Raw genomic sequence first — 12509 nt, 5'->3', positions numbered from 1 at the left:
ACATTATGATAAATCATCCAAATTGTGTGTGAGCCCCTGGGTCGGGGGGGAGGGGAGTGTATTTTGCAGAAACGTCTGCGTGTGAACATCCTGCACCGTTAAAATGATATTCGTACCTCCACGGTGGAGCTGGCGCTTCCAGGGGAAGCAGTGGAAAATATATCTGCGTTTCCCGCCCGGTGACTTGCAGAAACGGGAGTCTTGAAGGTTTCGGAGACCCGTCGACGTGACGTAACTCTCATTAATCCGAGATAAGATCCTGTCAACACGCAGGAGGTTGGACGTTCCCCTTAGAAGTGTCTTTTGATGGGGGCGTATTTACTCTCCATTCTCCAAGCAGAGATTGTTGTTAGCGCTAGCTAACGCCGCCATGGGGTTACTCTGCTGAGCCGCATCCCATGATGCCTTTCTCTCGTTCCTCCCACTCTTCCCATCCCGTCTGCATATCCCTTCATCGATGCATGATAGAAACCTCATATCGTCTCCCTGAGAGTCCCTGGGTTCTCTCATTTCGCAGCTTCCCAGGGGTTGTGGCTTGATCTACTGCAGCGTCTCGCCAGGCGCCTATTATTGTTGTCTCTTTTAAGAATATTTAAGCTATTAATGTATCGTTTCAGCTTTTACCATGGAACTGTTAGCACTACTGTTATGTACCGCTTTTGCTTTCTAGACTTCTCTGTCTTTCTATCGCAACCGGTCGAGGCAGAAGATCCGACCGAGGTTACCGCTACGTATCAAAAATAAAATCCGACGATACAGTTTTGCATCCTGGGTTCGGGTGCAGCTCCCACTTGAACGCGTTATGTATGCATTCTCTCACCGCTGGCCTTGCGCGGAGACAACTCCGCGCTACTTTCTTCAATAGTCTCACGTATTACTGGAGGAATTCCATCACTCCGACCTACTCCGTGCATTCCTCGTGCACGAGGTTAGACTGTTAGCCAAGGACAAACAGCTCAGCAAGTTGTGTGCACTTAATCTGTTATGTGAGCACTTGTGACGGGTCACTCTAGGATAGGCGGTAAACTGCAACTGAATTTGTGTGCTGGTGGGGAAGGTCTTAGCTGTGCGTGCATGTGTGTGTGTGTGTGTGTGTGTGTGTGCTGCAGGGGGCTAAGTGGTATTGCAGCTGATGGCAAAAATGTCAGAGGGTTAAGCTGTACCCCCCCCCCCCCCCCTCGCACCACCTTTATCTCCTAACTCTCTCTCGGCTCCTCCCGTCTCTGCCTCCCCATCAGTTTGCGTCAGCGTCCCGTGGGGCCGGAGACGGCCGTGACAACCGCGCTGTTTCTCGACTCCTCTCGGATGCAATTTGTCGCTCAGGCCGCTGATGAACGTGTAAGACAGGCTTTCGGGAAAAAGATGTTTTCCTCCACCTCGTTCCTTTTCGTCGAAGGCATTTACTCCCGGGATCCGAATCGATGACTGATCGGCAGAAAGACTTCGCCGAACGTCTACGATCAGAAAAGCCGCTCAGAGGGGACGGCGTTATGGTCCAGGGGAGAGAAAAAAAAAAACATTCCCAGGGGCCAGATTCTATTTTATGACTTCCATTTTTTTCTTTTCTTTATTGCGGTGAAGATGATAGGAGATAATAAATGATGGAGTTGTGCTGTTACACCTGACATGCGTGATTGCACTTGATATTTCACAGTAGAACATGAAGGTTGCGTGTTCTCGCCGATACACAGCTTCTTTTCAGCGTCGAAACAAGGGAAATAAACCATATCGAGACGATTGAAGTTGATCGAATCTTCTAAACTTCCTTTTCATTCATTAATTTCAATCTCTTTATTGAGCTTGAGCGGAGCCATACACTTCCTCGTATCTCAAGGTTCGGTCCGCTGTTGATAATCATCACTTAGCTGGATTTGTCCTAATGTGATGACAGCAACTGGAAGCGGCGCAGGAACAGGACGCGCACGTATCGCGGATCTCCAGCCACAATTAGGGAAATTGCTCGGACAGTGGCTTTGTGAAATAGCCGGGAATAAGAGGCTTTTTTTTGGGAAGTCTTAATATTCCAATTGCTGGCAGCTTAGGGCGGCAAGTTGAAAGTTTAAGTTTATTACAGTTGTGTCGGCATGAAAAAAAAAAAAAATCTAAACGTTAAATCTAATGTCGCTCATGTGATGTCATCTAGGGCTAGATCTCATTAAAAAGACCACACACGGTGTGCAGTGGGAATATGAATAAGCTGCTTTGGACAAGCTGTTTCACATCTGTGCATTTTGGGGTGTGTGGCAGTTGTTGTGTGTTAATTTAATAGCAGAAAACGCTACTGTTTTTCTTGGGGAAACACCAAAATCCGCCATGTAAAAACACAGATATTCATGACATCCGGGCTTCTGCTCAAGCAGAGAGCATCAAACGGGAAGATTTTAGTTTTTATTTTATTTCTGGTTTTCCCTAGCAGAACGTAGACGGTCTCCACTAAAGCGCTTTCATCACCTTCCGTTTTGAAAGCGCTTTACGCCGGATTATATTTACTCAGTCGCACACCAGCGGCCGCAGAGCTGCCATGCACGCCGCTAACAAGACCATCGGGAGCAACTGGGGATCCAGTGCCTTGCCAAGGACACTTCGGCATTAGAATTGAAGTCAATTTTATTGTCAATTTCTCTGCATGTACTTGACGTACATGAGAAGATGTTTCTCACAATCCCACGGCGACATGAAGTTGATAATAATAATCAAATGACAGATAATAATATAATAATCAGTGAGATGCATGGCTGGTGAGGCACGCTTACCGTGAGGCAGGAGAACCGCGTGCCTCACCAAGTGGCTCTGCGCAGCCGATTTATGATCGCCCAGCACAAGAAACTAGTAACACACATACAGTTGTTGACAAAAAAAAAATGTACTTAATATAGCAAAAGCTTTTCAACATTTTGATAGCGACATACAGAGAGACAGCAATACGGTCTCAGTGCAGAGCATGCTAGCAGTTAGCTATCACTGTGAAATCTACGTTGAGGCTCAGCACTCCGCAGCCTCACTGCACATCTCTTCTCAGTATTTGAACAGTAAATGTGAAAATCCAGCCGTTGTGAATAAAAAAAAAAAAAATGTAACACTGGTGAAGTTAAATGAAAAATGCATTTCCAGTGCAAATCACAGATATAATTAACCATTGAATTATTTTTTGCATTTGACATTTTTTCGTTTTCAAGTGAGGCACGGCCTCTGCTGCCTCCCCTGACTGCACGTCGCTGATAATAATGGAGTGCAACCGCCTCCCAATTGGAGGGACGAAAAAGTGCATCCCTGTGGTTTACACACTTACACCCAGATGGAGGAAAGAGAATAGAGAAAATACTGAAAATTAATACAATGAAGTTAGAAACGCGCACTTTAAAATGTACAGGGTTTGCATGTCAACGGTCAATTCGAATTTAGTTTACGTGTTGGCTGTGATCATCATCATTCCAGGTGATTCATGAATTAATAATTGTCTGTAAGGAGAAAAATCGATTGACCGATAGTGAGAATGACTATTAGTTATAGCTCAAGTCCAGTTATTTCACCCGAACGCTCCTTTACGATCTCCTCTGCTCATCTAATGACGCCTTTTTCTCGAGTGACTCCCGTCTGAAAAACACTTTGGTGAAAGCGATGTCTGACTCACAGAGAAAGGTTTCTCTCCCCCGTCGCTGCTCGACATCCGCGGACAAGAAGGCATCGCCTCGCCCCCGTCTCGTTCCCCCCGAACGTGCTCCGCTTTGAAGCGATGGAAAAAGATGGCGTCTTTTGAAGCCACCGCCACCCGTCATAACTTTGCAGATTAATGTTTACCGCTCATCGTCTCGACTTTTAAGATCCGAGCAGCTCCCTTTACCGATTCCGCTCTTCCCGTCCTAACCCCTTCCTCTCCGGCCCGTTCTGCGTACAGGACACCGAGCCGACGTCTGGACTCGTCCTCTGGCGCCATGAATATTTTAAGGACTTGTGATACAAGCGGAAAGTGTTACTGTAAATGTCGATGTCGTCCTCAACTCGCTTAAACTTGCCGGGAGTTCTGCAGCTCCCGCACGTATGCTATTTCTCCTGGTGTGGCGCGTTCTCCGAGCAGCGTCACGGCGGTTAATTACTCATTTAGGAATCTAATTAAACACACGGCGCATTAAAAGCACAATGCGACGGAGTCATTTGCGAATAAAACTGAGGATTATGTTATCAGGATAGGTGGAATTGCATTAATGGAAAAATACTCCTTTTGGATTCCACGTGTGGCTCACAAAGCAGCGGATGTCAAATACGCTCCCCAAAGACACGGAGGTTATAAAACTCATTATATCTCAGAATTTGTGTGTTTTCAACCGTCTATTTAAGGCATGACAGTGAGACGCCACTATAATTAGCTTTTGTTGAGCAGATATTAAATCATAGGCTGCAGAGCTGCATCTGAGAGTCCCACGTCGGTTCGACATGTCGTCGCTCAAGGAAACATTTGCTCCGAAGGCTGATTTCAGATTTGCAACACCGCAATCTGCTGTTTAATGCGAGAGCGCGTTTTGGTGTCGTGCTGCGAGCATGTGTGTGTGTGTGTGTGTGTGATCTCAGAGACACACGGAGGAAAATCTTCCACCCTGTGGTTGTGCTGCACCGCTGCATCCTTCTCCCGCCGCTCCACCAGTTGTTCTCTTCGCATCCGCCCCGCGTTCGGTTCGACCTCATTATTACCGTCATCGTCATCACCTGCGCCCTTCATCACCCTCATTATCATCACCGCTGACTGTGTTACGGCGCTGTTGTGAGAGCAGATGTCATTGCGCTTGATGTAAACAGTCGCGCGGCGTCTCGGTCGCGTGCGCCGCAGGGGCGTCGAGCGCGAGCCGCCACTTGTGAGCTTCGCACGTACAGCCAAGCGCGCGTCTCCCCCATCGGCGTCGTGCATCCGTCGTACGCGCCCCGCCTCCCCTCCACCCCCTTTAATTTTTCAGAAGGGGTGCACGAAACGCAGGAACGAAGACGATGACCTCTTTCTCGTTCCCTCCCAAGTCGTCACGCGTCCTCCCAGGCTTTTCCCGCTATTTCTTCATCTTCTTCGTCTCATCACTCTCCCCACACACACACACACACACACACACACACTCCTGGTTCCCGCTGCAGGTTGAGCTCCCCTTTTCCTCCGTCTCCCTGCGTTTTCGTTTCTCTCACCTGTCTGTCCTTTCATCCCACTCATTTGTTCCCACGTCTCATCACCTCGCTCACAGTTCCCTTTCATTCGCATGCTTTTTTTTTTTTCTTATTTTTTACTCTCTCTGCTGTCTCTCTGTTTCATAAAGGGCTGTCTGAGGCCCCTGCTCAACTAATTCATTCGCCCTGCATCGCCTGGCGTATCTGCAGGGTCAGGCAGGCAGGCAGGCAGGCAGACAGACAGACAGGCGGGCAGACAAAGAGAAGGAAGAGGAGGAGGAGAGGAAATCTGCAGGAAGAGCAAGGGAGAGGAACTAAGAAAGGAGGGCATGGAAAACAAAACAACAACAACACAAAAAAAAAAAAAAAAGAAAAGCAAAACGATGCAGTTTTATCTCCAAGAAGCAGAGAGGCAGAGCCAGATCTCATGGCGGTTTATTCCAGAATCTCTCCCGCTCACGCTCGCGGTGCACACTGCCGCTTCCCGTGACCTCTTTCTGCACACTGCTTGGGTTTTTCATTTGGATTCCCAGTGTTGTTGTTCTCATCTAATACTGAATCCAGAATCCTGTCGTTGTCTGTGTGTGAGTGTGTGTGTGTGAAGGAACGCGCAGCCTGCGAGTGTTGCTGCACCGCGGGGCGGGTGGGGGAATTCGCAAGCTTGGTGACTGCAGAGTATCGTGCAAATGTTTCTTTTCTCACACCGATAAGTGATTGTTCTCATACCAGAACATATTCCGTCTTCCGAGGTGGAATTTCTCTTAAATGGATGCTCCAAAGGAGGACCGGCTGTTTGTGCGTCATTATGTTCAGTATAAAACTAAACAATGGGCCGGTGTTCCCCTCACAAAGCGGTCCCTCTATATAAATCCAGAGATCGATCACTAGCGGGTGTGTAAATTGTACACAACGTGATCCTGGATGGATTCTTTTAACCAATCACATGTAATCAATAACTATTTCTTTGGTTCTGCAAAAATGATCACATGACTGGCATTCAGTACTTGTAACCAATAGAAGGAAGGGCAGGGAGTGTACTTATAATGAATATTTTTAACTAATTGTCCTCAATCGTGACGATATGATGTAATATTTGCATGTTTTTGTTTTCCTCGAGTCAGTTTTCCTGGAAATAAGAAAGCAGTATGGCAGTGGATGGAGAGGCACGGGGTAAAATGTCAGCCAAAGGTGAAAATCCAGTTGCCTGGACGAGGTGCGCGTCCGTGCCCAGGATGCAAACTCGTGTGACGTGTTGGAACCGCGAGACGGCGTGTGGATGCTGATAGTGCTGGAAGGTGTGAAGATCTGCATCGATATTTAGCCCGAGCACCACCTATCGCGTCGGGACTGTTCCGCCCGTCATTTTGACTTCCTATTTCCACACACTTATTCCCGTGTAGCTTCGTCTCACGGTTTAATGAACCCGGATATGGTCCGAATATATTCCTAGAAATGCATTTCAAGCTATGATTTAAATTATTATTTTAAGTGGTGTTCTACCACGGCGCAGATTGTCCTCTTCGACTCCCCGAAGGCCAGTTAATAAATACATTTGTTCATCTTCTACTCGTCCCTTCGGGGGCCACGGCCAATCTTTTAACCCTCCTTTCTGCATCCTTTTCTCTCACACCTCTTCCTCCATCACTAAACCTCTTTGGACCCCCTGCCTGGCATCCCTCCTCTGAATATGTAAGATAAGATAAACTTTATTGATCCGCTTGGGGGAAATTCTTTTGTCAGAGCCGCGTAACAATTATAAGTGTCAATAAATATGAATAAAAATATGAATAGCAGAGAGAACAACAACAGCATCAACGTAAATACATGTAGAAACAGGTAAAATCTTTACTTTTACAAAAATGCTGGGATTTATATCTTAGAGATGTAAAATATCTGAATCGGTTTGCTCAACCAAGGTTAGTGTAAGATAAGATAAGATAAGATAAGATAAGATAAGATAAGATAAGATAAGATAAGATAAGATAAGATAAGATAAGGTAAACTTATTGATCCCCATAGGGGAAATTCTTTTGTTACAGCAACATAACAGTTATCGATGGCTGGAATGCAAAACCGCCTATCTGCAAATTTTTTCGATTTTGGGTTTTTGCATTGAATGGTGAGAAATAGGACGGCTCCACATTTTCAGTCTGTCTGCAAGATAATCCCGCCCTTTCTTTTGGCATAAATGTCACATGACAAAACTCCTACGTGCACAATGAAGCAGAAAAAAATAGGAAAAAAAACACTTACCTGCATTGTCAGTGGTAAAAATACATGCTATGTATTCTTAAATTATAATATAGAAATATAGTGTGTGAACAATAGAATATTCTTGAATATCTTTAACAAAGACCATACTATAATCAAATGAAGCGTTTTTTTCATTTCCTGAAATTTTTTTTTTTTTTCAGATCGGAGGTTTTGCATTCCAGCCATCGTTATGTGTCAATAAATCTGAATATAAATATAAACAGAGAGACAATTAGAAAAAGCAAAAGACAAAAAAAAAGAAAAGAAGACAGTAAGGGTGAAAATGGACAACCAAAACTAAATGACAACATAGACAGTGACAATCGGAATGACAAGAATAAGATAAATAAACAAAAATTAGCAGGATGCAAGTGGGCTGAGACCAACAAGTGTAAAAAAAAAAAAAAAAAAAAAATGTCCAAACATCTAACATGCTGGTTGTCCCTCTGATGAACTGGTTGCTGAGAAAGAGGAACCTCCTGATCTTCATCTCTGCCTCCTGCTGTCTCTCGCTCAGTGACAACTTGGCTGCTCTCACCTCCGTCTCCTCGTACTCGTTCATCACGCCCGACACACTTCTCCGACCGTTCCGACCCGCTTGTTTCTTCACTTCTTCTCCGTCGCCGTGGACTGTTGACCCGCGTCCATCTTCTTCACCAAATTCCCACGCATGAACCTTCACTCGTCTACTTCCCTGGGCAAACTGCACCTCCACCTCTCTTGTTGCTACATTTATCAGGATTTAAATGACGATCGGTCCGAATCTGATCAAACCAAACCTGTTCCGTGGAAGTAGCAGTTTTTTGTTTATGGTTTCATTAGGAACGCATCGCGCGAGTGTTCTGCCGGGAAATCAACCGCAACAGCGACGGATTCCGTCAGTTTGGTTGTGAAACCGACGCAGGGGCCGGTCGAACTAATGTTTTGGTATAATTTTATCTTTTCTCATGGAAGAAGAAATGCGTTTTTTTTTTTGTTTTGGCATGATGGCGTTTTTGGCTTCTGTGCGAGGTGTTCTATTTTCTGTGCATCATTTTCTCACTGAGGCAGAAATAGAAACTAAAATGTCAGAATGAGACAGTGACAAAAAGCCAGAGGCAAACCAAGCACACACACACACACACACACACACACATGCGGTTTGTCTCCTCAGTCGGTGCAGCTTGTCTTCAGTTTGTTGTCACTCACATGTTGTATGTTCTCCTTCCCTTTCTCCCGCCCCCCCCTTTCCTGCTCAGGTTTTCCCGAGCAGACGGTCCGCGTGGCGACGTTCGAGCCCGAGTTGAAGTGAGAGAGCGAGCGAGAGTGTGTCAAGTGTGTGTCATGGATGGCGGCGGCGGGACCGGTGATGGAAACTCTACCTACAAAAGCTTGCTCCTTCTGGGAGCGATCGCGGCGGCGTCTGCCTTCGTGGTCACCATCCTCATCGTGCTTGTTTGCGTGGGCTGCCAAAGGTGAGCGGCTCCTCGGCGAGCGGAGGTCTGGAGATGGGAAGAGGAACCCTCATCTCCTTTTGTGTATCTATTTCTTTTTAGCTCTTCTCTACCCTTTTTTTTTCTCCTTTACTCCACCCATCTGTCCGACCTCTTGCATCCCCAGCTCTGCGGAGCGCTGAGAATACATGCAAATGTCTCCGAGCGTCAGATCAGATGGCATTATGTTCACGAGACGCCGAAGAGACAGGCTGGAGTCAGAGCTCCTTGGCAACACCCTTTTCAAGTAGAATCCTCACCAGGCAGAAGTAATGGAGCGCCCTCCGGTTTAAAGGAGATCTTACTCAGAGCCAGGCGAGAGCAACGGAGAAGCATATTTAGAACCCCTAGGCCTCCGAACCATCTCGTGTCAAAACAATGAAATCGGGGTTTGAATTCTACATCATTGAATACGTATTCGCCGCTCGGAAAAATAAAGGGAACGCTTAAATAACACATCCTCGATCTGAATGAATGAAATATTCTTGTGCCGACAACAAAATCACACCAAAATGATCGATGGAAATCAAATGTATGAACCCGTGGAGGTCTGGATTTGGAGTCACGCTCAAGATGAAAGTGGAAAAACACACATGTAACGTCCTTAAGACAAGTCAAAATGAATCAGTGTTGCTTCTTAGCGGACGGCGTGATTTCACACAAGTGTGACCGACTTGGAGTTACATTGTGTCGGTTATTTTTTCGAGCTGTATTTTTTTTATATTTCAGCACTTAGAGATCAAAAAGGCACTTGCAAATACCTTCCGCACCTGTTTGAACTCCAGCTGCCCCGTGCATTGCTGCATTGCGTTTTGCAGGGCTGCAGCGGGCTCTCGGGTTGAATGAGATGTGGAGCCTCACCCCTGAGAAGAAAACCAGAGTGACTCACACGTTCACGCCGGCGCTGCTGAGCGTTTTCCTATCACCCCCCTTCCGCGTATCAACGCGTCTCTATAGCTAATCCCGACCCCAGGGGTCCGAAACTAAACTCTGGACGTGAGCCTTGCTCAAAACAAACAAAGAGCGTTTTTCATCTGTTGAATAGCGAAGGCGACTGAAGATACACAATAATTATGTTGAGGTTTCAGGCTGTTAAGAGTGAAAAGAGGAGAAGAAACAAGAACATTTTCCTCAGCGAAGGACATCTTCCACTTTGGCAAAAGCCTGAGTCACATTCCTCCCTCTGTTTGACTGGGCTCTTGTTATCAACCAAGGTCTTGTATGCCCTTACCACCACTGGATGCTGACAGTATCTATCTGCCTCTCAGAGTGTGTGTGCGTCTGTGTGTGTGTGTGTGTGCTGTTTCTTTCCACTGGCTCCGTTTGACCTTCCTCACTTTGATGTTGTGTCAGAAAAAGCAAGAGCAAGCACCCCTCCGCCGGAGAGAAAGGGACATCTGTAAATATGGTGAGACGAGCATTCATTACGCCGTTACCCCGCCTTCCTCCCCTGAAAGCGCTTGCATATACAGACGCACATGCATGCGTTATGCAAAGTGTATTCTGGAATTAATTCCCCCCTCTGTGTGTGTGTGTGTGTGTGTGTGTGTGTGTGTGTGTGACAGCAGGGTACCCTTCGGCATCCTAAATTAAACTCCATGAGCAAGTCTGATACGAGGCTCCACGAGATCAATCGCTTTCCCTGCAATGGAAACTGTAAGTAACAATCCGCAGTTTATGTGACGATCCGTACGGCGTGACACCGAATTATCTGCGCCGCTTCCCCCCCTTCCTCCCGCTTCCGTCCGTGCAGCTGTTAGCAAGAGCCGTCCGGCCAGTATGGACCTCCTGCTGCTCCACAGTCGGCGCTCCCAGACGGACCTGAGGCCTTCACAAGGGCGCCAGCTACCCCAGATCCCCACGAGTCCCCAAGGATCCAGCCAGGAGGGCGGGGACTCGGGGGGCGAGCGGGGCGGCGGGGGAGGGGAGGCCAGGGACCACACCTACACCGAGGTGGGTCTGCGGAACAACCCCACGCCCAACCACTGCCTGGATGACGGCCTGTACGAGAGCGTGGGGGTCCGGGAAGCCGACGCCGCGTCCAAAGCCGCCCCGCCGACGATACCTTCCGACGCCCCGCCTGCGGTCAGGGCCGCCCAGAGCCCCCCGGCTCAGAACAACGGAGCCCGTAACGGAAACGGGAACGTACGTGCATCTGATTCGTGCTCGGTAATTTCCATTTATCAGGCGGCAAAGTGCGGCAGAGGCAGCGCTTCGTAACACCGGAGGCTGAGTTATGATACAAATACCGGGTTTATTAAAGGATTTACATTCTTAATTTCTGAAGCCGAAGCCTCCCTGGTTTCGCTCCACGAGGGGAAACCAAAGATAAGCCGTACATGCTTAGATAAAGGAATACAAGAGCGCTGGTATTTATACTGTATTGTGGAAATGCTTTCGCGACAAAGACCGCGTTTCCTTACTCAAGGAGTCGGAATACGTCCGGCCTTCTTTCTATCTCGCAGGGCGGCAGAGGGGGCGGGAGAGGGAACGGCGCCATAAACGGACCGTTGACGGGACGAGGCAACGGGGCGAGCGGAGTGAACCGGTCTCCTCTTTCCTCCGCCAACTCCCTGGCGTGTCCGGATCCGTCCGCGGCCGAGTACGCTTCCATTCGGAAGTTCAGAAAGGTGAACGCGTCTTCGTCAACCGCCTTCCGGGGAAGTTATTTAAGCAATTTTTCATCTTCAAATAAAAATAAAAAAATAAAAGAATATCCTTGCTCCGAGCGGATCGTAAACCCTTTGATGCACAGAGAGGCACAGGGAAGACAAACAACTATATTCTTTTTGGCACTTTACTTGCACTCTGACCGCTTGTTTCTTTAATATTTGAACTAATATTTAGTTACTCTTCATCCTGTTGATAATTAGAATTCTGTGACGTGATGCTGTTTTCCTGGAGCCTCTTTCTGTCATTGCAAACTGAGAACAACCATCACGCATGCATGTGTTTGCATGCGAGTTTGTTCAGAAGACTCACATTGAAATCTCCCAAGAGTCCTCGGACACGTGTGTGTGTGTGTGTGTGTGCAAACTAATCAACCCTTTCTGGTTCTGTTTACGCCAGTCCTCTTCCTCCATCCAACCCTTTTCCTCTGCATCCTATTCTCTCATACCTGCTAACTTCCCATCCATCCATCCATCCATCCATCCATACACCCCTACTGTGGTCTTCCTCAGTATCCTTCTACCCCGATCTTCCACCGTCCCCAAACCGTCTTCTTCTCTTGTCTGCTTTCACCTTCAGGGGTCTCCACAGCGAATCCACCTTCTCTGTCTCCTCCTTTCTCCCACCAACTACCTTCATATCCTCTCTCACGACATCCATAAATCTTCTCTTTGGTCTTCCTCTAGACCTCCAATTCCAGCATCCGTCTACCGATATATGCGGTATCCCTGCTCTGTGCACGACCCAACCATCTCTGACCTTCTCTCCAAAACATCTACCATGTGCCGTCCTTCTGTTGGACTCATTCCTGATCCTCTCCATCCCGGTCGCTCCCAAAGAGAAGCTCAGCATCTTCATCTCTGCCACCTCCAGTTCTTCCTCCTGTCACTGTTTTCTACAGCGAGCAGCATCTCTGGTCTCCTGTCCAGCTTTCCTTTCATTCTGGATGATGTTCTTCTATCTCATAGCACC

The 12509-nt window shown here is 47.4% G+C and overlaps 1 protein-coding gene across 3 annotated transcripts in view; it reads left to right on the top strand.

Moving 5' to 3' along the window:
* The window catches only part of LOC147214476 (uncharacterized), a 44797-nt gene that overhangs the window by 23351 nt on the left and 8937 nt on the right, over positions 1 to 12509 (top strand). For 2 of the 3 annotated variants that reach the window (XM_086141690.1, XM_086141689.1), the window contains exons 2-6: positions 8634 to 8849; positions 10221 to 10275; positions 10433 to 10523; positions 10621 to 11012; positions 11333 to 11497. In XM_086141690.1, coding sequence (XP_085997816.1) covers positions 8719 to 8849; positions 10221 to 10275; positions 10433 to 10523; positions 10621 to 11012; positions 11333 to 11497 — 834 coding nt within the window. In that variant the 5' untranslated portion in view covers positions 8634 to 8718. The remainder of the gene's footprint in view (positions 1 to 8633; positions 8850 to 10220; positions 10276 to 10432; positions 10524 to 10620; positions 11013 to 11332; positions 11498 to 12509) is intronic. The other variant, XM_086141691.1, reaches the window with a different exon arrangement.

Source organism: Fistularia commersonii, chromosome 34 (genome assembly GCF_037954325.1).
Source record: "Fistularia commersonii isolate RoL2024-O1a breed Wild chromosome 34, RoL_Fcom_v1.0, whole genome shotgun sequence".
Lineage (NCBI taxonomy): Eukaryota > Metazoa > Chordata > Actinopteri > Syngnathiformes > Fistulariidae > Fistularia > Fistularia commersonii.
This window is presented reverse-complemented; position numbering and strand designations above follow the sequence as displayed.